This window comes from Doryrhamphus excisus, chromosome 11 (assembly GCF_030265055.1).
Source record: "Doryrhamphus excisus isolate RoL2022-K1 chromosome 11, RoL_Dexc_1.0, whole genome shotgun sequence".
Lineage (NCBI taxonomy): Eukaryota > Metazoa > Chordata > Actinopteri > Syngnathiformes > Syngnathidae > Doryrhamphus > Doryrhamphus excisus.
Window position 1 is genome coordinate 6,527,049 of NC_080476.1, and position 25,841 is coordinate 6,552,889.

The 25,841-nt window shown below is 40.7% G+C and overlaps 4 protein-coding genes across 6 annotated transcripts; 2 read left to right on the forward strand and 2 right to left on the reverse strand.

The window, feature by feature from the left end:
- Positions 1-445: 445 nt before the first annotated feature.
- LOC131138684 (olfactory receptor 52D1-like) lies at positions 446-8,535 on the reverse strand. 3 transcript variants are annotated; one of them, XM_058087826.1, is made up of 4 exons: positions 8,021-8,535; positions 3,751-3,820; positions 3,501-3,577; positions 446-1,803 (listed from the first exon to the last, which is right to left on the reverse strand). In XM_058087826.1, the coding sequence occupies exons 3-4, from the start codon at positions 3,502-3,504 to the stop codon at positions 827-829; spliced, it is 981 nt and encodes a 326-aa protein (XP_057943809.1). In that variant the 5' UTR covers positions 3,505-3,577; positions 3,751-3,820; positions 8,021-8,535; the 3' UTR covers positions 446-826. The 3 variants fall into 3 exon arrangements, with proteins under 3 accessions (XP_057943809.1, XP_057943808.1, XP_057943810.1); XM_058087825.1 differs by having other exon boundaries at positions 3,712-3,820; XM_058087827.1 differs by lacking the exons at positions 3,501-3,577; positions 3,751-3,820; positions 8,021-8,535 and adding an exon at positions 1,907-1,985.
- On the forward strand, positions 8,098-14,294 carry rnf167 (ring finger protein 167). The gene is made up of 10 exons (XM_058087824.1): positions 8,098-8,518; positions 9,091-9,211; positions 9,288-9,365; positions 9,463-9,600; positions 9,681-9,768; positions 9,839-9,929; positions 10,014-10,119; positions 11,070-11,163; positions 11,367-11,447; positions 12,370-14,294. The coding sequence occupies exons 2-10, from the start codon at positions 9,113-9,115 to the stop codon at positions 12,813-12,815; spliced, it is 1,221 nt and encodes a 406-aa protein (XP_057943807.1). The 5' UTR covers positions 8,098-8,518; positions 9,091-9,112; the 3' UTR covers positions 12,816-14,294.
- A 283-nt stretch (positions 14,295-14,577) lies between these two features.
- Positions 14,578-21,971, forward strand: srrt (serrate RNA effector molecule homolog (Arabidopsis)). Its single transcript, XM_058087865.1, has 20 exons — positions 14,578-14,684; positions 15,208-15,326; positions 15,446-15,574; positions 15,653-15,799; positions 16,099-16,287; positions 17,668-17,837; positions 17,913-18,091; positions 18,218-18,313; positions 18,394-18,550; positions 18,642-18,790; positions 18,883-18,944; positions 19,049-19,127; positions 19,314-19,505; positions 19,573-19,740; positions 19,825-19,978; positions 20,903-21,096; positions 21,162-21,318; positions 21,410-21,502; positions 21,585-21,684; positions 21,764-21,971. Exons 2-20 carry the CDS (start codon positions 15,208-15,210, stop codon positions 21,837-21,839), a joined length of 2,610 nt encoding a protein of 869 aa, XP_057943848.1. The 5' UTR covers positions 14,578-14,684; the 3' UTR covers positions 21,840-21,971.
- Positions 21,964-25,815, reverse strand: mogat3b (monoacylglycerol O-acyltransferase 3b). Its single transcript, XM_058087866.1, has 8 exons — positions 25,445-25,815; positions 24,695-24,785; positions 24,487-24,594; positions 23,610-23,680; positions 23,264-23,468; positions 23,011-23,185; positions 22,746-22,930; positions 21,964-22,677 (listed from the first exon to the last, which is right to left on the reverse strand). The coding sequence occupies exons 2-8, from the start codon at positions 24,774-24,776 to the stop codon at positions 22,523-22,525; spliced, it is 981 nt and encodes a 326-aa protein (XP_057943849.1). The 5' UTR covers positions 24,777-24,785; positions 25,445-25,815; the 3' UTR covers positions 21,964-22,522.
- Positions 25,816-25,841: the final 26 nt, after the last annotated feature.

Consider the following 25,841-nt stretch of genomic DNA (forward strand, 5'->3'; position numbering starts at 1 on the left):
CTACAGTCCACCCATAATGCACGGTTAAGCTGCCAAACAGGACAGATAAGAAAAAAACATTTTATATAGATAGAGGGAGAGAGGCAGGTAATCTCCAAGACAAATTCACATTTCAAGCAGCTTTGCAAAATGTCATAATTAACTTAATCATTTGATCACAAAATATATAAGAAAAATAAGACAAAATGCCATTTTCATTAAGTATTTGTTAATATTTTCATCTAAACACCCAGACAGTGCATTTTAATTAATCACAACAATTTTATTTCTTACTGGTTGGTAATATTATAGTAATATTCCCAGTACACACACTTTGAACAAGAAGTAATGAAGTGTTTTCTGCTTTGGGAGGTGTGAGAGTCAGCATATTTATTTGCGGGCTTTTTGATTGAACAGTAGTTTGAATTGTAAACAAATATGTTTTTCTAGGGATTTTAGGGAATGGATGACATGAATCTGAATCAGCGGTGTCCGTTTCTCTTTGCTTTGTATGGATTAAAAATGTGACAAGAAAAACGATGAGGTACATAGCACGGAGGAAATGTATAAACTGCATTTTTCCATATTATGGATGATTATTATGGATCATTGTCGATGCAGGGGTCTCCAAAGTGTGTCCTAGGAGTCAACGTATTTTTAAAAAAATGCAATTAAATAAGAATACTAGAAAAAAGAAAAAACACAAGCTGGCATGCAAGATGTTTTTTTCTTTAAATATATATGAGTTCTTAGCATACCTACTACATGGGTTGCAAAAAATTCCAAAATATCAAACGGCCCACAAATACTTAGAAAAATTGGACCTCCCCTGGCTTTAGGCTTGAGATTAAGCCGTTATCATCCTCCTTGTCACTTTTGCCATCAAGATCCTGTATTTAATAAACAACTTGATGATGTGGACTCGAACAATTTGAGCTCCGAGTCCGTACAGCAGCGGGTTGGTAATTGGTGGAATGATGACAAAATATAAAGACAAAAAGATGCGTACTTCCATGGCGATGTGATTCATACTAAACCTCGTCTGGATAATTTCAAACATGGAGCCAATGGTGTAATTGAGCAAAGATAATAAATGTGGGACGCATGTTTTAAGAGCATTTCCTTGAGATTCTTTTGATAATTTCTTACACACTCTCGCTATTTGACCATAGGAGAAAACAATCATGATAACCTGAGGGACGACAAAAAATAAAATCAGCACAAGCCCCACGATACCTATGTGCGATACATTTGAACACGCGTTGTTTACCAGTTCCATGTTGACGCAGTATAACTTTGCCAAGTTTTTCCCACAAAAACTCAGCTGCAGGGTGAGACAGAAATAGCCGGCAAATAGAACAAATGGATAGAGACCCACACATACCACCAGTTTGATCACCTTTGAATGGCACATGATTGTGTTATAATGGAGGGGGTAGCAGATGGCAACAAAGCGGTCGTACCCCATGAGAGCTAATATGCAAAACTCAGCCCCTGCATACGTGTGCAGGAAAAAGACTTGAGCCATGCACCACTTGACACTGACCTCAGGAGTCTTGAACAGGAGCACGCTCATAACTGACGGCAACAAGGCGCTGCTGCCGTACATCTCATTCAAACATAACATGCACACAAAAACATTCATGGGCTGCTGCAGCTCTTTGTTTTGCACAATGACAGCGATCAGCAGTACATTTAGGAAGACAGTAGCAACATACATCAATAGGAAAAGAAGAAAGAGCTTGTGTTTGTAGTTCTCCATGACCGCATATGCAGTCATGGTGAAGGTGAGTACTGTCGCGTTGACCATGCTTCTGGAAAATTCTGGAAGGAATTCAAGAGATTTGGTTAGAACAGCTCTTTGAGTACATTAAACACATTTCACATAAGCTCAGCAGCATGACTCTGCAGTCATGCTTCAAAGTACCTGTGTTGGTGCCCACCTCTCCATGCAGCTGAGTGTAGCCCCCGTGTGTGGGCGTCCTTTTATGCTTGCTCAAGGTGGGCTTTGTTTGCTGCTTTGACGCCTTTGGCACATGGTCTGATTTTTGTTACCATGGTTACAGAAAAACATGGTATGTATACTGACTTGGTGATGTGGAAACATGTTCAAGATATAATATATATTTCAAGAATATATGCTTTAAACTACATTATGTATGATATGTGCTCAATGGAAACCTGCAGATCTAATACATGGGCTATAGGAAATTATGTACGCTTAAAGATAATAACACAGAGATGCTTGGCACTGGCTGTCTTCCCTCAAACCAATCTCATGTAATGGACACATTATGCTTCTTTTACTGTGATGAGAACAAATACTGCAATATGCAATGTAAGTTATAGAGAAAGTGCCATATTTATTATGAAAAAATTTCTCTCAACAGAATAGTCATTAAGAAAATCATGACAAACAGCCAACAAGTTCCCCTATTATGAACAAGATGGGTTAGTCTTAATATATTCATGAATAAGAATCCATTTAAATGATTCTGACAGCTATACAATTTGGACAGCTGCACTTTTTTATGTGGCACAAACATCCATATAAAAACAACGTAAAGTGCCATGTCTGAAATTCTGGACTAACTACAGTCAGTGAAATCATAAACTGGCATCATTCAACACGTTTCCCATCTCTTATTATTTTCATTCATACCGGTCCGTGCGTTAGTCTTAATATATTCATGAATAAGAATCCATTTAAATGATGCTGACAGCTATACAATTTGGAAAGCTGCACTTTTTTATGTGGCACAAACATCCATATAAAAACAACGTAAAGTGCCATGTCTGAAATTCTGGACTAACTACAATCAGTGAAATCATAAACTGGCATCATTCAACATGTTTCCCATCTCTTATTATTTTCATTCATACCGGTCCGTGGCACATTTGCTACCGGGCCGCACAGATTAATCATTGACTCACTGTCTCCCATCACACCTAGATGGGACCATCTCATCTCAACAAAACAAGCTGATTCAGCGGGTGAGTTATATTTTCCCTGCACTGAACATTTGCTTTTCGCTCCGTCGTGTTATTTTCTATTTGCTGTATTTTTCTGCCACATATTGCCGGTCCGTGAAAAAAACACCTAAATCACACTGGTCCGTGGTGCAAAAAACTTTGGGGGCCCCTGCACTAAGGTGCTGAAATGTGTGATGTTTATCCATACGGCGCTCACTGAGCTGAAGTCTGAGATTTGTTGATGTCTTCATGACAATGATATGTGAATTCCCAAATTTTGTTAAGTTAAAAAAAAGGAAACCAGCAGTGTATCAGCTTGACGGTAAGTAAGCAATCTGTTGACATTATAAAGTGAAAACATGAAGTCAATGTACCTGTGACCGTATGGACCTATGTTCTGTATGACGACTGCAATGGTTGTCATGGGTCAAAGCAAGAAGATTGAATTTAACATGGCTTTGAAGCATGAAAGGAGTAGTTGTTGCCATTGCTGTCAGAAGAATACAGGACATGTGTTTGCTGATAAACATGATGCAAATGGAACATACTCATGAGAGGTCATTAGTCCACTCTGTGTTTCCGTTCCTTTTCAAGGCAATGAGCCTCCAGTGCTTTGGACAGTGTCCTGAGAATAAAGACGATAGAAAGAAAACAAAAGTTGGGCTCCCTTTGGAGATCATGATGCAACACTGAGGCAAAAGTGTCTCTGCAGACCAGTGGCCTTTGCACCAAGGATAACAACGGCAGTCATTTACAGACCTTATTTCAGTGATGCACCAAGTATGGATACAGTGGTACCTCTACTTCCCAAAGGTCAGATGAATCCAAAGCAATTTTTCCTGTAGGAAATAATGTCAATCCAATCCATCTGTTTCAAAATATGAAGAAAAGAATAACAAATAATTAGCTATGATGAATGAAATGGATAATTCAACACTTTTTTACCATTACTGAAGGCTTTTGTTGACAAAGACGGCGAGGAGCAAACAGGAAGGGAGGGGAGGCCTTCATTATTTAATGTGTTCTTTAAAAAAAAAAAACATTTTAATAGTGTTTCTTACATTTCTCACAAAAAAAGAAGACAGCACATTTTTGTTTGTGCACACCTGACTAGTTTGTTACATGCAATATTGTATGACAGCTGAGGCAAAAATTTGTTGAGAACCGAACTGTACTAAAACTCGATCATTTGAAAACAAGGGTCGGCTGTACTTCACTCTGTACTTCAATCATCTACACTGGAGTGGTCATAGTTTTATTATTTCATTTGATGGACTTGATGAGCTCACCACGGCCATTAGCGCCATTTCTCCTAAGCGATCTGGATCCATGAGAACCAACCAAAGTACAAGCATGCAGTATGTGTAAGGTACAGTACATTGAAGAACTAGAAGGCTGAATACCATATTGTCTGATATATTTATTCTCAATTCATTTGTTTATTAAAATATAGCTGCAGTCCAATCTGTTCCATCCATCCATTTTCTATACCGCTTATCCTCACTGGGGTCACCGGCATGCTGGAACCTATCCCAGCTGTCTTTGGGCGAGAGGCGGGGTACACCCTGGACTGGTCGCCAGCCAATCACAGGGCACATACAGACAAACAACCATTCACACTCACATTCATACCTATGGACAATTTGGAGTCACCAATTAACCTAGCATGTTTTTGGAATGTGGGAGGAAACCGGAGTACCCGGAGAAAACCCACGCATGCACAGGGAGAACATGCAAACTCCACACAGAGATGACCGAGAGGGAAACCGAACCCTGTTCTCCTAGCTGTGTGGCCTGTGTGCTAACCATTTGTCCACAGTGCAAGAAAGTCTAAATATTTGGGTGGTGGGGCAAATACCAAATATATATACTTATATACTTGGGCGGCACAGTGGGCGAGTGGTTAGTGCGCAGACCTCACAGCTAGGAGACCCGAGTTCAATTCCACCCTCGGCCATCTCTGTGTGGACTTTGCATGTTCTCCCCGTGCATGCGTGGGTTTTCTCCGGGTACTCCGGTTTCCTCCCACATTCCAAAAACATGCTAGGTTAATTGGTGACTCCAAATTGTCCATAGGTATGAATGTGAGTGTGAATGGTTGTTTGTCTATATGTGCCCTGTGATTGGCTGGCGACCAGTCCAGGGTGTACCCCGCCTCACGTCCCAAGAGACAGCTGGGATAGGCTCCAGCACCCCCGCGACCCTCGTGAGGAAAAGCAGTAGAAAATGAATGAATGACTTATATACTTATATACTATATATATACTTATTAGCATACCATCAAAATATCAAATTGCATCGTTTCATTTTTCAGTATGTGGCTCTTGGTGTAAAAAGTTTGCACACCCTTGCTGTAAGCTATTATCATCTGAGCAATGTTGGTCTCATGACATCATTAAGTCACAAGTTGGACGCAGTGATCTAGTTTCTTTAAATTAGATTAAGAAAAGCATGTTCTCCAGTGATGCCTATTATTCTATTGAATGTCACCAAATCATCCGTTTGCTGCTTCTTATTAGCATTGCTCCACCTCTCAGACCAACAATACCACTAAATCCTGACCCATGCTCACTTTGGAGCCAGAGAAGGACGAAAGAAGAATGTCTCGTTATTGTGTTGTGGTTTGGACCATCTTGGTGGTTTTACTGCTGAATGGTAAGTATACTCACTATTGTTTGCAGTGTGTGCTATTGTCTCAGCAGATGGGGTAAATATAACATTGGATTTCAGTTGTTGACAATGAGGCTGCGTCCTTCCCATGGTCGTGCCCTGGTCTGAAAGGCGTTTGTCGAAAAGTTTGTCTGCCAACTGAACTATTCTTTGGACCTCTGGGCTGTGGAAAAGGCTTCTTGTGAGTTTTGATGTTCACCATCATGTGATGTGAATGTGTGTAATATTTTCCTTTTTTTTTTATTTCTAGATGCTGCGTGTCTCATTTTCTATGATCGCTAGGAGAAGTATGTGGGATGCAATGTGGGCCCAAGCAGTCCATGAAGAGAAGATGTGATGAGGCATTGTTGTGTGGATGATGCAATTAGCATTGTTTGCACTGATGTAGTCATGTAACAGCTTTATGTCACCCATTTTCTGTGTTTAACTGTTGAAATGGAGTCAAATAGTACATTAAATATGATGTCCTCACTGACTTTGGTTATTCTCTTTGGGGATGAACAAAAATTTATTTAATTTTTTTTATTAATAGTTTTTTTTAAGCTTTGAGTCAAAGGGAAATAGAGTCAATTTGAACTCAGTATTAGATTTATATGTTTGTTATGGTGGTCTTAGCTTGCACAGCACTGCATCACACTGAGAGCTGTTTCTAATAATGTCACCCATCTCAATCTAGGTGTAGAAATGTATAGTCTATTTAACCCCATCATACTTTTTGATTACAGTGAGACTTTGTTATTAATTCATTGGAAAAAGTCTGATGAAAACCGAAATGTACGAAAACCAAGTTAATTTTTTCTAAGAAATCATGTATATTCAATTAATCTATACCAGACCCCCTAAAATATGAACAAAAACATTTTTTTTAGAGAATAAAAAACAATATGAAATAATTTTAAATGACAACTGGATGGCATTCCAACTTTCTTTGGCCCCATGGCGAGTTATTTAGCAGTCACACTCAATGAAAAAAATAATGATCATTGTTTTAGTATTTTAAAGTGTTTTTAAGTTAAAAAATATATAAAATAAATATATATATATATATATATATATATAGTACAGGCCGAGTGGTTAGCATGCAGGCCACACAGTCAGGAGCCCAGAGTTTGAGTTCGGCGGGCGAGTGGTCATAGCTAGGAGACCCGGGTTCAATTCCACCCTCGGCCATCTCTGTGTGGAGTTTGCATGTCCTCCCCGTGCATGTATGGGTTTTCTCCGGGTACTCCGGTTTCCTCCCACATTTCAAAAACATGCTAGGTTAATTGGCGACTCCAAATTGTCCATAGGTATGAATGTGAGTGTGAATGGTTGTTTGTCTATATGTGCCCTGTGATTGGCTGGCGACCAGTCCAGGGTGTACCGCGCCCTCTTGTCCAAAGTCCGCTGGGATATGCTCCAGCATACTAAAGCGTCGATGATAATTAGCTTGACATCTAAATTCAATTGATTAAGGGTCATCTAAATAAGGCAATACATGTCTGCCTCAAAGTGAGGTGTTTCTAAGTTTGAATCTCAGCAGAGTTTGCATGTTCTCCCTCTGAATAGGATAACGATAAAAAGTAAAAACGTTTTTTAAATTGAGTTTACAAACATAGCACCCAATGAGTTGCTGACTCACTGTCCGGGCATTTTTGTACTGAGTGGGACTACAAAATAACCCCCACGGGGCCAAAGAAAGTTGCCAGTCATAAAAAAAGATGTGAAACACTATAATTTGATATTCAGTAAGTTCCATTGCAGTCATTCATCATTTATAATTATTTGGCTTCATATTGTATAATTATTTTCATTTACCATGCTTAGTTTTCACTCATTTTATGCTGGCTTGCTGCTTAAATACAGTCACATAAGAAATTGTAGCAAGTAAACCACTTTATCATGCCATTTTGTTGCTATTACATCACAAGTCATTTTAAAAAATAGCACATTTCTATGCACAGGTTGTCACAGAATTACATAAGCAAAGGTGTCAATTTCAGTGGTATGTTGTGAGAAAGAGGTTGAAAAGGAGGATGTCAGGGAAAAAAAGATGCATAAGAAATGTACCAGTTAGGTAAGTCTGTGATGCATTGATACAATTTAAAAGTGAGCATGCCTCAAAGTTCAGGTGTACACACTGCAGGTCAGGTAGTTTGCATTCACATTTATATTGTGTCCTGATTGTTATTATTGTTTTATTCATATTTTGACATAAACATGGGCAGATTTTATTATTGTTTATTATTTATGTTTTCTGTTCTGTTAAAATGCATCTGGAGGTATCTGTTTAAAATGTCTGTGGCATGCATAGTTCTTATTGCACCACAAAGTTCTTCAAGGTGAGGGAAAATTCAAAATAATGATCTCACTGCCAAAGCATGAGGATATGGCACCACCTTATGGAATGTTTACATACTTATCCCATCTATGCTGATTAGTTGCTGTTTCCACATTCAGCCGCTGTTGGCGCTGTAGGTCGGCATGCCGCTGAGTCATATTCAATGTCGACACGCAAAGAAGAGCCAAGGCACTGGAGCAAGCAATAACAAACACAAGCCACTGGCGAACACAAGTTTCGACAGCCGAACAAAAAGCTATTTGACGTCCTTACAAGTCATTGTCGTTTTTATACTCATCTAACCGTATAACCGTGCGTAAGTGTAGCATCGTCGCCACACAGTGCTCTGGCACGTAAGGGATTTAACTGTTATCTAACATTTGCCACAACAAGCCAAACAGCTAGCACACGCTAATCCTTTCTGGCTAGCGTGTTCTCGTCCAAGTAGAAGACAGTGGCAGGTAGATAGACGTTGGCAAGTGAACACTTATTGAATTTACGTGGTGACATGTGAGAAACCGAGGTGGGAATCTTGGACCCATTATAACGGTACCGTGACATTAAAAGGATATCAAGGTAAGCTAACTAACGACAATGCTAGTCACTGCCCTGCTTCGCTTGTATTGTTGATGATAGGTGTGGAACAATCACGGAAATTAATTTAACTTCTACAACTTATACCGTGTCAAACGTGTATAGCGTTAATAACACACAATCTATTTGTTTTGGACATAGTATTTGCATTGCTCAAACGTAAAAGTAAGAATTGTTGGGGGGCACTACGCAGATACTCATCTAACTTCCTCTTTGCGGCATCATCACAAAGGAAGTTTGTTTTGTCCAAGTGTGCAGTACGTTATTCAAACAGGATATTCATGTTAATGTTGGAAAATTGACAGAAAACAAATGGCACGGCTAAAAATAGCTGTTCCGTGTTCTCATCATGTGTTTGGTCATGCCTTGGAGGTAGAAAACCGCAACTGATGTCAATTCATTCTTTGATTATTTATAAAATAAATAAATGTGCACTTAGTAACATTTGACATCACCCTCTTATTTGTATTTTAAATAGAAGATTTAAATTAAGATTTAAATTAAAATGCATGTTTTTTTCTCGTGTGGTACTCAAATTATATTTCTCACTTTAGTACTCATAACAACCATCTAAGGATGCTTCAATTGTGTGGCTGGTGGGCTGGAGCACCGCTGACAGCTCTTATCATTATAAGCAGCATATCACCCTCGCCCACACAAGCATATATCTATGCTGTAAGTAGCACGGCATCAGCATACAGATTGCTGTTGAAGTATGAGCCATCAAAAGTACTGTTTTGTTTCTCTAAAGCATTACAGTAACATGACCATGTTGTTTGAGGACCTTCCTGCCCTGTTTGGATCACCCCTTCCTAAGGATGGACTAATGGTGAGGGAATTTGAAGAGGAATGCATCGTAGTAATAATAATAATGTAAAATGGCCATTATAGTCCAAAATAATAACAAGTTTGCCTTGATTTTATAGGGTGTTTTAGTGGTGTCCCGCCCTCTTAATGGCTGTGCAGCAATTGACCCTCCGCCTCAGCTGCCATCCGTTATCGACGCCAACACCACCAAATTCATAGCTCTCATAAGACGCTATGATTGCAATTTTGATCGAAAGGTCAGTGAAAAGTTTATGGTTTTAAAAGCATTGAACCCTTTCTAGTGCCAAGCTTATCTGATACAAGCGACTCTTTAAAGGTGTTACATGCACAGCAAGCTGGGTACAGCGCTGCCATCGTTCACAACATGTACTCTGACTCTCTGCTCAATATGAACTACAGTAATGGTAAGGCAGACAACACATTTGGAGGCATGCCTGGTTTTCCTTTTCTTCTATATTTTTATGTGTTTTCCAGATACCATAGCAGAGGAGATTGACATCCCCTCAGTGTTCACCAGCTTCTATGCCTCAGAAGTTCTTAAGAATTTTATAATTCCAGATCAAGGGTACAGATTGCATAAATTAATCGCTATAGATTTGCCGGAAGCCACAATATAGTGTCTTAATTTTGTGTTTCACTTGTTTTGCAGAGCCTATGTGATTTTAAAGCCAGAGTTTGCTTTCCCACTATCATACTACCTTATTCCCTTCACTGGAGTGGTTGGCATGATCATTCTTGTCATGTTTGTTATCTTGGTGAGTATTATGTGTATGTGTGCTTCCCCATGGGAAAACTGGGTTGGGTTTGCCTTTTTTTGCCACCACATTCGAACATATTCAGCATACATGCTTGTCTGTGTTGATGGGCTCATTTGGATTGAAGCCGAAGTTTTTCCACATGGGGGCTTTTCCGTCCTAATTTCTGCTACCGTGTTTTCTGCACCATTCATTTGCACCATTTAAACCATGGCAAAGTTTCAAATAATGAGGTTTGCACATTTGGAAGTGAGCCCTGAAAGACGTTTGGGATGGCTCAAAACGGTCGGTTTGAAAAGGCGTGGTAAAACTACTCCTTTGTGATGTCACAAAGGGGCAGACTTCCTTATATGGTTCATAGTTTGGAAGAACTTTGATGTGTGACCAATCACAGTGGAGTGGGCATGCCTGCAGGCGGGCCTTGGGTGGGATAAATGAATTTTGGCAGGAAGCACAAATCAAAGGAAATACAGTTGGAATAGGTGCAGATTCTGGAAAATCTAAAAGGTTTCTGGTGTGGGTTATTGTGTGTAGCTGCTCTATAGGAGACCACAACTTGATTCAAAGGGTCGAAAATGAGCATAATAAGTCCCCATTAACACATACATAAGGGGCACTGTATTATAAGGCTCGTGCTAAAACATGCAGTCTACAAAGAGGGCTCACTTGGTTCAAGCCGTTGACTGGAAAAGAAGCACAGAGCAAGAGCACCTTCTTCCTGCCTGTTTGGTGGTGAGAGAAGATAAAAACAGACACGCATACACATATATTGAGACCGGCCAAACTGAGTTGATTTTAAGTTATTAATTAAGTTATTTTATGTGATGTCAAGACTGTTTTTTTTTCCTGAAAATGTTCTTGTGGCTGTCCCTGTCCAGAGTGTAAAGAAACGTCTTTACACTTTTCTTCTCAAATCATCTGTAAAATTGCCTTTTTTGTCTGTTTTTCAGGTTGTACGCTGTGTCCAGTACAGAAAAAGGCTTAGGAAAAATCGCTTGTCCAAGGAACAGCTCAAACGCATTCCAACCCACAAGTTCACCAAAGGTAAAAAGATTATCTGATAAATGTACTTCATGGAGCTGCACTTGACGCTTGCGCTAAGCCCATGTCAACTCATGCTCACATGATAATTTGGTTATCTATGCCAATAAATTATTCTATTTAATATTTATCTTGTTGAGCACATATCACATTTTTTCTCTCTGTGGCCTAAAATCTTCCCTCTGACCTTCTTTCTTTCCTTTCAGGGGATGACTACGATGTGTGCGCCATATGCTTAGACGAGTATGAAGAAGGGGACAAGCTACGGGTTTTACCCTGTTCACATGGTAAATATTATTTAAATACAGTCACACTTCAGTTTTTCTACATCCAAGTTTTCATATGTTTATGTTTTGTACAGTATTGCCTTCTACTGGCCTTCTATTTGCCAGGATCTACAGGACATCCACATAAACAATAGTTTCTATTCATTTACCAGTCATAATTATTTTGCATTGTATTCGACATATATTCTGTTCATATTTTTGGGTGTCTGGAAGGAACTCATTGGATTTACATCTTTTTCTATGGGGAAAATGTCCTTGTTTTTTTTCTCTGTTTTGTAATCAATATGATTTGAACTGAAAATAACATTCTGGACTTACTGAAATTCATCAAGTCGTACATAAATATCAGCTTCACTTACCAAATTTAAAGACAAAATAAATTTTGTACAATATTGTAACATGGCATATTTACTATTAAAGACACACTCACTGTGCCCGGCGTCACTTGTTAGCTCCGATGAGTGAGACGCTTTTTTTTTTCCCAACAGCTGCTGCGGTCCAGCAAGACCCTGTAGTAGTTCTACATTTGACCAAACTTACTTAAGAATTGTCAGATCAAAATACAATCGCTACATATGACTTCAAAATAGTGGCGTCCAATTCACTACTTCCTGAATCTGCACTGTAAGCATCATGGGAACTGTAGGTCTTTTAGCCATAAATTAGCCGCATCATCATTTAAGATGCATGTTTCAAAGTGTGTGAAAAGAGAGAGAGAGAGAGAGGGAGAAAAGAGAATTTACACTGCATATGGGGTGACATAAGGACAATTGGATTAGTAAGTGCCACACTTTTGCTTGTTTGTGAACCATACTGCAGCTATAATACTGTAACAATAACCTCAACCTTTTGTTGTTTTTATTCACACTGCATTTTGTGTTCTGTGAACGAGCCTCTGATGTGATGTGCTTCTTCTTTGTAGCCTACCACTGCAAGTGTGTTGATCCGTGGCTAACTAAGACCAAGAAGACATGCCCCGTGTGCAAACAGAGGGTCACCCGGACCAACCCAGAGCACTCAGAGTCAGAATCCGAGGATGAACGCAGTGTGCGGGGAGAAGAAGAAGGAACAGAGGGTGATGCTGACTCAGAGCGCACCCCTCTGCTCCGCCCGTCGAACCCAGGTTCCCCCTCGGGGAGTCCCGGGGCCTATTCAGCCACCACCACTACAGTGACCACCGCCCAGTGCATCGCCTCACCGGCTCACGACAGCTCCCCCGTCTTGGGATATGAAGGCTACTATTCCCCTCAGGAGGATACAGACTCAGAAAGCGATGTGACCGAAGATGAACAGCACCACGGTGCTGGCGGCGGCGAAGACGATGACGACACGGCTCAGCTTATTGGCCGGGATACAGTGCACATCTGATGGCTGGATCTTCTACATGACTCGTGAAGAAAAGGGCCTTTGCTGTTCTCTTAGCTCTCTATACCACTCTGTACTCAGTAGTACTTTTGTTGTATTATAACCACACGCATTGAACATTTTGACTCAAAGTTATCTTTATGAATGAATGATTCAGTAAAGGTGGAAGGTTAAATGAATGATAACTCAGTCATATTCTGGGATGTTACATGTGAAGCAAGGACACTTGTTTTTGATTCCATCCTAATTCTTTTTCATGTGACAGTCCATCCTTCATCCTACGTCTTTACTATGTGTCTATGCACAGCATTGTTATTTCAAAAGAAAAGTTTTCTTGCACATGTTAGTTTTCCTTAATCTCACACTAAACTACGCACTACTATGTGTAGCTACACATGTCTGCAGCTTTTGGAGTATATTGTTATTAATCAATATCCATCATTGTCCACATGCTTATTTTTGGTGGACTTCTGCGCAGTGTGCCTATCTGTTAAAGACTACACACCACATCATTTTTGGACCATGATCGAGTACATTTGTCCCATTATATGTTGCTTTTTTGCTGCATACTTGCATATGAGAAAAACAATCTGAAGGCTCTGTGCATCGTGTCAGGTAACAACACTGACACAAGTTTGACAACATTTTTTCTGTGGGTGCAGCCAATGGTCACTGTACAGAGTTTATTCATCACACTCCTACACGAGTACGTGTTCCTGCCACAAAGTTAGAGAGGTCTGAGCGAAGAAATACTTTTCAGTTAATGGAGTTAATCCAGGATGAACAAAGAAATTGCCTTACTTTGGTCTTTATGTACATTGTTTTATGTTCAGAAACACACAGTTATGATTAGTTTTAGTTAGTTTCTTAACTGTATTTTTATTTGTACTGCTAAACATTTTTGGGCTGAAGTAGGGGTTCTTTAGTGTGATTAATGGGTAACGTGTTGATTTGCACCAGGGCATGTATACTGTATAGTCCTCCACATTGATCACGTTTGGCTCCAGTCTGTTTGGTATAAAAACTGCAAATGTTAACTTTCTTTGGAAGCACTATTTTAGCCTGTTAATCTGCTTGGTGTAAATACACTCTTTCACTTTTATCTGACATCCTAATGTCACAGCTGGACTACGTGATTGGAATGTTTGAATTCAAATGTGGAGAAATGATGTGGAACTGTATGCTATTTATGTACAAATGAAAGCTCACAATGATATGCGGAATTAGAAATTATGTTTAATTTGAATGTCCTGTACCACCGTCAGAGTTGTTGGCTTCATTTAGCGATATAACTTTTTTAAAATCGTTTTTCATCTACTTTCACAACAGGCTCAAGTTTATCAGGCATTACTACATTTGAAATGTCAAGTTTAGACCCTCGATAACATGATGAAGGATGTCTTGGTCTATGGATAGCTGCAATTCAATGTCTCATTTAGGGAAGATTAAACTGAAAATTCATTTAAAATACGACTGCTGCCATTTTTATTTTGAAATGTTTTAATTGCTCAGTCACTTTTGATGTATTTTTTACTTACAATATTGACATAATAGAGGCATTGGAATACGTACCTGGTGATTATATTATTACTATATATGTATATTTTAATTATAGCTGTCTGAAAAAAGTATACAGTAGAATTACAATACAATTCAAGTAAATAAACGTGTATCCAATACTGGTACTTCAATGTACTGTTGTAAATATGTAGGAAAAGGTTGTGATTTGAGTTAAACTCCAGGCCAGCTGGTGGCGCTAATGTACACTGATTCCAGATCAGTCGGTGACACTAATGTACACTATGGAAGAAGACCAGAAGGAACTCGAAGAGGTCACGGACTGCAAGCGCACCGACGCAGAGAATTGAAAAGGTATTTATGTGGTTTTAATGCACGTAAACCTTTCCGTGCCACGTCGTTTTTAGATAAATTGGTAAATGAAGACTTCTAAATATTGGCCTTCTTTTATAGAAGTTCTGTTTGGCTTCTCTTTGAAGTAGCCTGAGAGCTAACCATATATTGATGACCGGATATCGGCGTTTGCTAACTGCAGTCAATACATCAATTATATATTTGAGTTGGACTTCAGTAGTTCATCTTTGTTCTTTAAAAATATTTTATTTTTGTTTTGTTTATTGTATATCTGATACTTAACCCCGAGTCTGGCAGGAAATTGAGCCGCTATTAATGACAAAGAATAATGTTAGCATAGCATGCTAACAGCTGTGCTAACCTAACCGGCTTGATGTTGCATTTCTTTTGCCTTGTGTTGTTTATTTACACCTTATCTCACGGCACTCTTGGTTGAGTTTCCTACAATGAATATGTTTAATAATGGCTGACCAGTCGCTCTGATTCTATTGCCTATCCTACATTTATGTTTTTCTCCCCACAGATGGGAGACAGTGACGACGAGTATGATCGCAGAAGAAGGGACAAATTCAGACGGGAAAGAAGTGACTATGACCGTTCCAGGGAGAGAGAGGACAGGCACAGAGATGAGTGGAATGATAGGTAAGAAACAGTCACGGCCCAATAAGCGCATTCATTTCTAAAAAGCCATCAATGTTGTTGTTGTTGTGGTCTGGTCCTCTCATCCTTGAGTTTGTTATTGATTGGGTTGTATTTGCCAGAGAGTGGGACAGAGGCAGGGAGCGGAGAAGCCGAGGAGAGTACCGGGATTACGACCGAGGTCGAAGAGAGAGATTCACCCCTCCCAGACATGACATGAGTCCCCAGCAGAAACGCATGAGAAGAGACTGGTGAGTTTAACTGCAGTCCTGTTCCACAGTCCTTAGATTATTGGCATTTATGGAACCTCTGCTATGCTTCCCTGGAAGGGATGACCACGGTGGTGATCCCTACCGTGGTGGGTATGACATGGGATATGGAGGTGGAGGAGGGCCAAGTTATGGCCCACCACAGCAATGGGGCCACCCTGACCTGCACCTCATGCAGCCGCATCACGGCATCCCCATTCAAGCAAGGTGAGAGACTTAAATGAGCGCTTAAGAATAGGGATGGGAAGGATCTGATATTTTGTTGGCGTGGTTGTATATTAAAGCAAGTTATAATAATAGTTATTATAAATACAGTGATGCATTCCAATTTACTGTACTTGCACATATCCCCACCAGTAATTGGTGCATCAACAGTTTTAGCCCTCCTTCATGGGCAATGTTAATTTTTTGAAATTGGGCATACCAATGTATGACTATAACACTAAAATATTGCTAGGAACAATGGGACTTGTTGTTCTGGAATGTAATCTCTTCTCTTTTATTAGGCTGGGGAATATCCATGAAATGGACTTGGGTCCACCCCCTCCAATAATGAAGACCTTTAAGGAGTTCCTGCTGTCGCTGGATGACTCTGTGGATGAGACTGAAGCGGTTAAGCGCTACAATGAGTACAAGCTGGACTACCGCCGGCAACAGATGCAGGATTTCTTCTTGGCTCACAAAGATGAGGAGTGGTACGGTCTTGACTCTCTTTTCTATCCATGTCTTAATTACCTGTTAGTAGATTTATAATGCATTCTTCATTCTTAAATATGTGTTCATTGTGATCACCCTCTAAGTTATTGGATATAAGATTCATGTAGTTAGCTTGGGCCTGATCCTGTGCTGTGTGCATTGTAGTGTAATGTTAATGGTCTTTTGTGTCGCTAATGAATGAAGAATTTGTACCACCAGTGCACTTCTCTAATTTGTCTAATGTCAAACTGAGGTGCTGTTGCACTCAAAAGTAGGAACAGGCCCACAGTTTCTTATTGATGACTTGTTGTGTGGAAGAAAATCAACCCAAATTCTACATCCAGCTGCAGTTGACCAAAATCTATGTAAAAAGATTTGCACTTATTAATAAACCTTGCCAAAGTGCGTCCCGTGATACGTGCCCCCCATGAGATTGTTACTGAAACAAGCCTCTCTAAATTGGAGTACCATCATGTAACAGAAATCAGAGAGAGGACATTGTTATTGTTTGGGTTGATTTTCATGATAAGTTTCCAGTTCTGTCCTGCCTGTTATTGCTTACTATACTTATTTCACAGGCATCATGCAAAATTGTTCTGTTTTGACATAACCATTTTCCTTCCTTCATCCCCACTACCACGTTGACGCCGTGTTTTTTCCTGAAGAAAAAGTGGAACTCTGCAACAATCGGATTTAGACAGCAAGGGCATGCACTGCGCACAATGCAGTTGCACTTAGACACACAGTAACAGGGCTTTTAGATAGATAGGACAATTCCTCCCACGCTTGGAGTTTTCTTGTTTTCGGCTTTTTCCTCCACCATTTTCTTTTTATATTTGGATCAAATCGAATCCCAAAACTCAAAATGTGTATACAGAAACACCAATGGGGTGAAGTGGAGCCAATTCTTACAGAGGAGACCTCTCTGTATTTATTTGTTATTAAAGTGGCAGAACACAAGGTAACTGTAGTTCACTCAGTGAACATTTCAATATGTGCATTTTTTTTATTCTGCTGTAATTTTTCCCAGCTGTGGTGAGTTGATTGCAAACTTTACTAATGCTTAACAATAAACCATGATGATCAAAGAGTTAACATGTAATAAATAAAAGCATATAAATTACAGTATATTGATTCTTCTGTATGTTTAACTTTCATTCCACTGATTTAATTTGTGCATATTTGAAAAATTCACGCCAAGTATCATCTCAATGTGGAATGATTTCTTAGATGATTAATTATTTTCAATTGCTTCATGTTTATGATTACGTTTATGATTTATGTCTAATTTTATATTTCCTAACTTCTACATCTCGTTCATCCCGCCCCTCGCCATTCTCTCCCCCACTGTTTTGTGGACCCACCAACTCCGGACACAGGTTCAGGTCTAAGTACCACCCAGATGAGGCCAGTCGGCTTAAGTTGGAGGGATTGAGAGCCCTGAACAACCGTTTGAATGTCTTCACGTTCCTGATGGAGAACGCCTGGTTTGAAACCGTCTCTTTGGACATCGAACAGACACCGGCCATCATTAAAGTCCTGGATGCAGGTGAACATCGCATCAAAAGTATTAGTTTGTGAGGACACACAAGTGTAGGCGCCTAGAGAATATCTTCTCTTTCAGCTGTGATAAAGATGGAAGGAGGGACAGATCATGATCTTCGCATCTTGGAATTGCCACTTGAGGAGCAGGAGGACAGGGAAAAGTCAGCACCTGGTGGAGCAGAAAATCAAAAGAGTGACCGTCACAAGAACATGGATGGGGACTGCAAACCTTCAGCGGCCAAAGACAAGGATGAAAAGGTATGGTTGGCCACCACAGATGGTTAATGAATATTTGACTAAATGAACATGTGAATATGGTAGGAGAAACACCACTCTTTATGCCTAGTAGATTTCAGTTGTAAACATTTTTTAATTGCCCTATAGAACGAGAGTGATTCTGCCTCCAATGAAAGGACCGTTGCAGGAGGCGGGGATGAAACAGAGAAAGCGGTCGAGGAAGAAAAACCTGAACCCAAGAAGGTTTGTGTTGCCTTCAATGATTTTCTTCAGGAACCCGGAATGTTCAATGTGCCTCTGGTATGCTATTTTGATTTGTCCAGCCAAGGAGAAAGAGGAAGCGCAGCGCAGACAGCGATGATGAAGCCAGCGCCTCTGAGAGCGACTCTGACTCTGAATCTGACTCCAACTCTGTCTGTTCTGAAAAATCGGTGAAGAAGGAAGAGGCAGAAGATAAGGATGAGGGTGAGGAAGGTGGAGGTGAGAAAAGCATTTTTATTTTATAATACATAGCACGTGAAAAGACTTGCATATACACACACACACACCAATCTGCTTTCACCCATTGAAGATGATAAACCGAAACCGAATGCTGAAGAGGAGGAGAAAGTGGAGAAAAAGGTCAAGGATGACACTCCTAGACCACGGCCTCTCCACAAGACGTGCTCTCTCTTCATGAGGAGCATTGCTCCGACCATTTCCAAGGCTGAGATTATAGCTGTGAGTTGATCACTCACAATTCTGTATTTCCTATTCAGTGATGTGTGTTCTGTGTAAGGATATCCTCCTGACATCTTGTTTCCTCTTATCAGCTGTGTCGGAGGTACCCTGGCTTCCTGCGTGTTTGCTTGGCTGACCCTCATCCAGATCGCAGGTTAATCACGTACAACTAACATGTGGCTCTCTTTACAATGCCTTTTAGCTTATGCTTCCTTATTGTGGCTGTATGACTACTTAAAAAGTGGTGTGGTGTTGTAGGTTTTACCGACGCTGCTGGGTAACATTTGACCGCAGTGTCAATATCAAAGAAGTCTGCTGGAATCTTCAGAACATTCGTGTAAGTGGCACAAAGATCTTTATCACTGCACGTAACTGCCAGGTCCCTACAGTAGTAGTATGTAGTGGTCTTTTTGTTGATATGGATTACTGTTTCATTTAATTATTTTTAGTGTTTTAGTACTGTGTATGATGTCCTTCCTTGGGTCAAGTTTTCCATGTGTTGGACCTGTTGGGCCTATTACAGTTACGTGATTGTGAGCTGGCACCAGGCGTCAACAGGGATCTGGTTCGAAGGGTGCGTAATGTGAACGGCATCACTCAGCACAAGCAGATACTGCGGAATGACATTAAGATGGCCGCCAAGCTAATCCACGCCCTGGATGAGAAAGGAGAGCTGTGGTGCAGCCCAGCCCAGAAGGAGGGCCATAGTGCAGAGGTAGCACACAATATAAAGCGACTCATCTTAAATTGTCGCATTAATCATTTAAAATGTATCATTGCAGAAGACTCAAAACCCCATCTTGAAGAATATAACTGATTACCTAATCGAGGAGGTTAGCGCTGAGGAGGAGGAGCTCCTGGGCTCTACAGGTGGGGTGGATCAAGAAGAGAACCCCAAGGAGGGTCACTCAGCAGAGATGACTGTGGAGAAAGATGAAAAGCTTGCCAAGGTTTCCATCGGCATTTGCTATTTGTTTCCCTACCTTGTTTGTATTGCCACTTCATGCTTTGAAATGTACATTGTCGTTAATCAGGTGTTGGACCGCCTGATCTTATATCTGCGCATTGTGCATTCCATCGATTACTACAATGCTTGTGAATACCCAAGTGAAGATGAGATGCCAAACCGCTGTGGAATGATCCACGTTCGCGGACCTGTGCCGCCAAACCGCATTTCAAATGGAGAAGGTCAGTGACTTATGTAGCACAGACGAGCATTGTACGAAGACTGACTGTTTTCTAGCTGTAGCTTTAATGCCGGAATTGATCTTGTTCTTGTTTTATGTGCATGAACGTATTAACTCCCCTCTACCTTTTTATCTAATTGTATCCCACTGGGCTACATGATATTTATAGTCTTTCACGTCTGCTGCCGCCATGTTTGTGTGTGCATTCACATTTCCAAATTGTCCAGGCGTATATGAATGTCAGTGAGAATGGTTGTCTATGTGTGTCCTGTGATTGGCTGGCAAACAGTCTGGGTTGTACATTGCCTCCTGCACAACAATCACCCGGGATAGGCTCCACCATGCCCCAGCAACCCTAATGAGGATTAAGTGGCATAGAAGATGGATTGATTATTCACATCTTAGGATTTAAAAACAGGCCAAAATTGATATTAAAGTTTGATTTACTTCCAAAATAAGTGCAGAGATCATCTGGAAGATGGGCTACATTGTGGTCATCTGTGGCCACACATTTCCTCTTGGGCATTTACTCGATACCAGGGATCTCAAACTCAACTGAACTGGTAATTTTTTTATTGGCACTGTGATTGTAGTCATGTTCTGTTTAGGGACTCCCTGTTAATTTCACTGAGTGACAAGGTGAGTGACAAGGTCACTGTTGGTTCAGTGCTGACTATTGCTTGCCCAATTAAAGAGCCCCTTCCTTTAAGCAAGCTAAAGTACCTCAAGCCATCTGACCAGGGTTTGTGGGTGCACGTATACTGAACTTGATGTCAGATGTGGGGGCATAAAAGCTGCATTTTTGAGACCTCTATTGTATAATTTGACTGATATATGAAGTGAAACTGTGTGCTCTCATTAGACTTTCATTCTTTACATATCGTTAATAGCAACCGGGCGTTAATACTGCTCTTGTATCAAATAGTGCAACAATGGCAGAAGGTGATGGAGGACAAGCTGGGTTCTTTGTATAGTTCCAAAGAAGTCCTGTCTGAGGAAGAGGCAGCCAAGATGGGTCGCAAGGACCCCGCTGAGGAGGTGGAGAAGTTTGTTTCTGCCAACACGCAGGAGCTCGGAAAGGACAAGTGGCTTTGTCCACTTAGTGGCAAGAAGTTTAAGGTACATTATTTGTGACATTTTTCCAAGAATGAACATGGTTGCTTAGATTGCACGATTGATTTAAGGGCCCAGAGTTTGTACGAAAACACATCCTGAACAAACACGGGGACAAAATTGAAGAGGTGAAAAAGGAGGTGGTGTTCTTCAATAATTTCTTGATGGATGCCAAGAGGCCATCTCTGCCGGAAATTAAACTTCCTCCTCTTCCAACTCCCGGTCAAGGTGGGCTTGTCAACATTTGACTGATCACTTCCGATTACAATGGATGTTTATCCGCTGTCTTTCAGTAATATGAGCGTTTTTTATTCTTCAGGTTTGCTTTCTCCTGCCATGCCATTCCCTCCTCAAGGTCCTCAGGGCCCAATGGCCTTTGCACAGCCCCGCCCCCCACTGATGGGCTATGGTGGTATGTGCAGTAGTTGTTCTCGTTTGTAGTTGTTATCCACTTCTTTGTGGATAGTGACCCCTGAATGCTTCCCAAATTGTAGGTGGACCCCCTTACCCACCTAACCATTTTGGAGGCGGGCGAGGCAACTACGACAACTTCCGTGGACAAGGCGGATACCTTGGAAAGCCACGCAACATCAGGTAAGACCGCTACTCTGTGATTTGTTATACACCTGGAGACGCAATAGAATTGAATCCCTAATTGGGTTCTCTGTTCCAGAATGTCACGTGGTGATCCCAGAAACATCATTGAATACCGGGATTTGGATGCACCAGATGATACGGACTTCTTTTAGAAGGTTCACTTGGCCCTGTCAGTTATTTTTTTTTCTCAAATGTAGGGTTTTTGTTAGTTTTTTTGCTTTGTAACTACTGTGTATTACATTGCATGTACACCCATTACTCAATAAAGCTGTCAACCTATAATATTTAATCTGCACAGATACTTGAGGTGTGCCACAAAGACAAAACATCAATCAACGTCACAATACTGTTAATGTACACTCACACACATTTATTTTAATATGGTGCTGGAGTGCATTATGTGTTTTTCTTATATCTAGTCTAGACGCAGTATGTGAAGACATGGTGCCCTCTACTGGGCGAAGCTTTGAATTACACTGAGTTGTTCCAGTTAGCTATTTTTAAAAAGTGAAGAATATATTAGATGTAGAAAAAATAAACTGTGGTACTTTCTTTAACAAATCTATAGTGAGAAACAACCAATTACGTTTGTTTGATTTCCTTCATACACTGAAACACATTGTGAGCATCAAGTTGAATTATTGCCGTCAACTCCAGTATGTTTATAAAACACTGACAGAAATGGCCCATCTGATGTAGTTGTTGCCGTCATTGTTAAGTTCTCACGTTTCTTGAAGGGATTTTGAAGCGATAATGTCTAGTTTTATAAATTCTACACAACACACCCACATAATGACCAGTTATAGTCCATTGAGGGCCCAAACAAGTGAAACCTCTAAATAAAACAAAGCTTGTGACTCTCTGAAAGTCCACACCTGACTTTGTGGTCGTGGAATAACCGTGACAGGGCGTCCATGTAAAGTTGATGATAGTGGTCCACCTCCTCCTCTGTGGGTGTGGCACGCTGAGGCATGGAGATGGGACTTCCCACTAGGAAGGAGGGTAGGTGTTAGAATATAGCAGGCACATGATCTCCGCTTGTGGGAATGAAGACTCACCCACTGTGGTGATGGGAGTCCTGTAGGGCAGCACTGCCCAGCGCTCACCGACAAACAAGCAAGGGGCAAAACCCACAATTCTTTTAAACAGGTCCTGTAATCTCCGACCAAGTGTACCCTCTGCGAAGATGATCTGATGGAAGAGCTCAGTTTCCCCGAAGGAGTAAACGGGCACCAGGTCAGCCCTGTGTATGATATCGCAATGTTGCAGTAATGTCATCAGATGCTGCCTATGGGTGAGTATCTGGATAAGCAGTGTTCTCACCCAAACTCAAGCGCCATCCTAACAAAGCCTTTTCTCTGCTTCAGCAGGACTGTCTGTTCTCCAGGACGGGAGGCCAGAGACTCTGCAGCGCCACCTATCACTATTACCACTGCGTTTCCTGTGCCCTTCTTGGACAGAAGGTGGACAAGGCATGACTTGCTGACTGGAACCAGGCCTGTTTAAACAAAGTAAGACAATGCATCATTCTGTTGTATTCACACAGCTATAGAGACGGCCAACTTGTTAGAAATACCTCCACCCATCAGGTACTCCCGGAAAAATGGGATGCGAAAGAGCCCAGCCAATATGGCTAAAGAGGCCCGCATCCCAGGAAAAGCCTCTGGGAAGCCGCAGCAGTCTGCACTGAAGCAGCCGAAGGCTCCAATACTCATTATACCGTGTGGGTGACAGCCTAAGATGTAGTTTTTGTTTGGACTCAGCTCAGCCGTCTTCACCAACTGAACAAGAGAATGAAAAGCTCACCATTCGGAAGTCTGCGTTAGAAATTAGGTTGTATTATACCTAATCACAGACAAGTACCCACTCGAGTACAAATGAAATGATGACTGTGGATTCAAATATGCACAGGTGGGTCTTACCTTGATCGGAAAATAGTCTCGGAAGTGTTCCCACACCTTCCACCTCCTCACAAATTGTTTTCTCCTGCTATCTGTAACATAATTCAGGTGAAGAATATCATACAGTGTATCTGGGGCGGCTTAAAAAGTCTATAATTCAATCATTTGAATTTAAGGTCTTAAAATGTCTAACCATAGGGGAAATTGATAAACTGGCAAACTGGTCGGGGGGCAGACTATATATTGATACTGAATAAGACACCCAGAATGTAAGTGAATAAAGGATTTCCTCCCATTCCATGTGGAAATTGTAAGTTTTTGGCGTTTTACTTTATCGTTTTTCCCCACTCCGTTTGAAACACTGAAGTCAAGAACAAATAAATTGGCAGCTAACTAGTTAGCTTAGAAACTGCTACACTTTAAAGTATTTCTAGGGGAGTGGAGGAGAAGGACAAAGAAACCAAAAACGTACCACTTCCTCACAGAACGGGAGGAGAAAGTTCTTTCACTCAATCCCAGCCATGGCAAGTGTCCATGCAGTAAGAAATGTAATGTAATGCATAACATTACTGATGCCTAGTTACCAGAATACTACATATAATTTGTCTTTCAACATTTTTTGACTAATAATAGTCAATAGTCAACCATGAAACAGTGATCATTGATTCATTATTTTGAAAAAAAAGCGAGTGTGTGGGAGCGATACTCGAACTGCGACAAGGCCAGGGAAGACTGTAATCTCCCAATATCATGAAATCATTTGAACTTAATTGCTTTTTGCCCTGGTAATCTGACCTTTTACTTTTCTTGCAATCTTTCAAACTTGAATTGAGGAAAAAAAAAAGGCTACCCACCATGAATGACTACATTGTCTCACAACTCTTGTCATTTCCTTTACCTCTCTCAGGGGTCTGCCAGTCAATCACAAGCCATATGAAGGACAGAGTGGGAAGCAGCCACAGGGATGTAAACATCAGCGCCACCATCAAGATGATACATGTCACACCTCCAGTTGAATGCAAATGGAAGGTTATAAGAGATGCGGGCAAGCACTAATATCCCATACTACTAATAGTAGCCTAAAAGTACAGATGAAGTCAACATACCCAAGAAGAGAAAGGTCAGTATCCATTGTAGAACACTTATGGCTTCTAAAAACTCCTTCCTGTGAGTTTTTGCATCTGTCATGTTGGTAACCTGCAACATGAGCATCTTTCTTTGAGTTGTCCTTCGCATGAAAACTTCAAAATCAAATCAAGCTTGACTTTGATTGACCTTAATGCTAATGCTGGACACAGTATTAAAACTGTTATTAACAGCCATCCAACACCTCACCCCTCTATACCATCATTAGACATTCACAAGGATACACACACACACACATAGAAAAAGGAGGACTAGAACACAAACAGCACCATTAGTCATAGCACTTAGTTAAGTTTGATTATTATTCAAAACATAGATAATAGGTTAAAATAAAGTACACTAAAACCTCAGGCTAGAGTACTTTCAAATAAATAGTTATCCATAAATAATAATACTTCCTGGGTACCTAACAGCAGCCTTCGGGTCATCAGGAAGGCTTTGATGCAATAAGTGGCTACATACTGAAGATAGCACTGTGTTAAAAAGCAACATTTTAATGCAAAAATTACGTTTTAGACGAATCCAGATGAACAGTGCTCCATATTTGGCAGACAAGACAACAGCAGCGTCAAATGACTCCCGATTGAATTAGCTCACAGGCAAAAGCAGCATTTGTAACTTGCTCAAAAAGAAAGTTTTATAAGGCACACCAAGCACACCATTCCACACGTGTCCACAGGAATTTACACCATCTCAATATATTAGTTTACCTGCTAGCTGCTAGATGCAAATGAAGCAGTGCTCCTTACACACACTTTGCACTTTAACCCTCAAAGCTCCTGATAACAAATCCACTCCCTCGATACTTTGGCACACGGGCCATCAGTGTACAAGATAAAACGTTTTATAATCACATAATTTTTTGGTCTAAACATTATGTGTCGTGTCTTGGAGAGAGACCATAGGATTTCACGGTCCAGTCTGAGTGAAGGTTCTATTGCTCCCAGTCACTAAATGACGCGTGCAGTGGTCATTCTCCAACTTCAAAGCAGCTCAGAGAACATTCCAGTCATAGCTACGTTGTAATAAACACTCTATTTAGCTCCATAAATGGAACGCTCCTTTGTGCCTTGTTACAGTATTTCCAGTCCTCATAGAAATAAACAG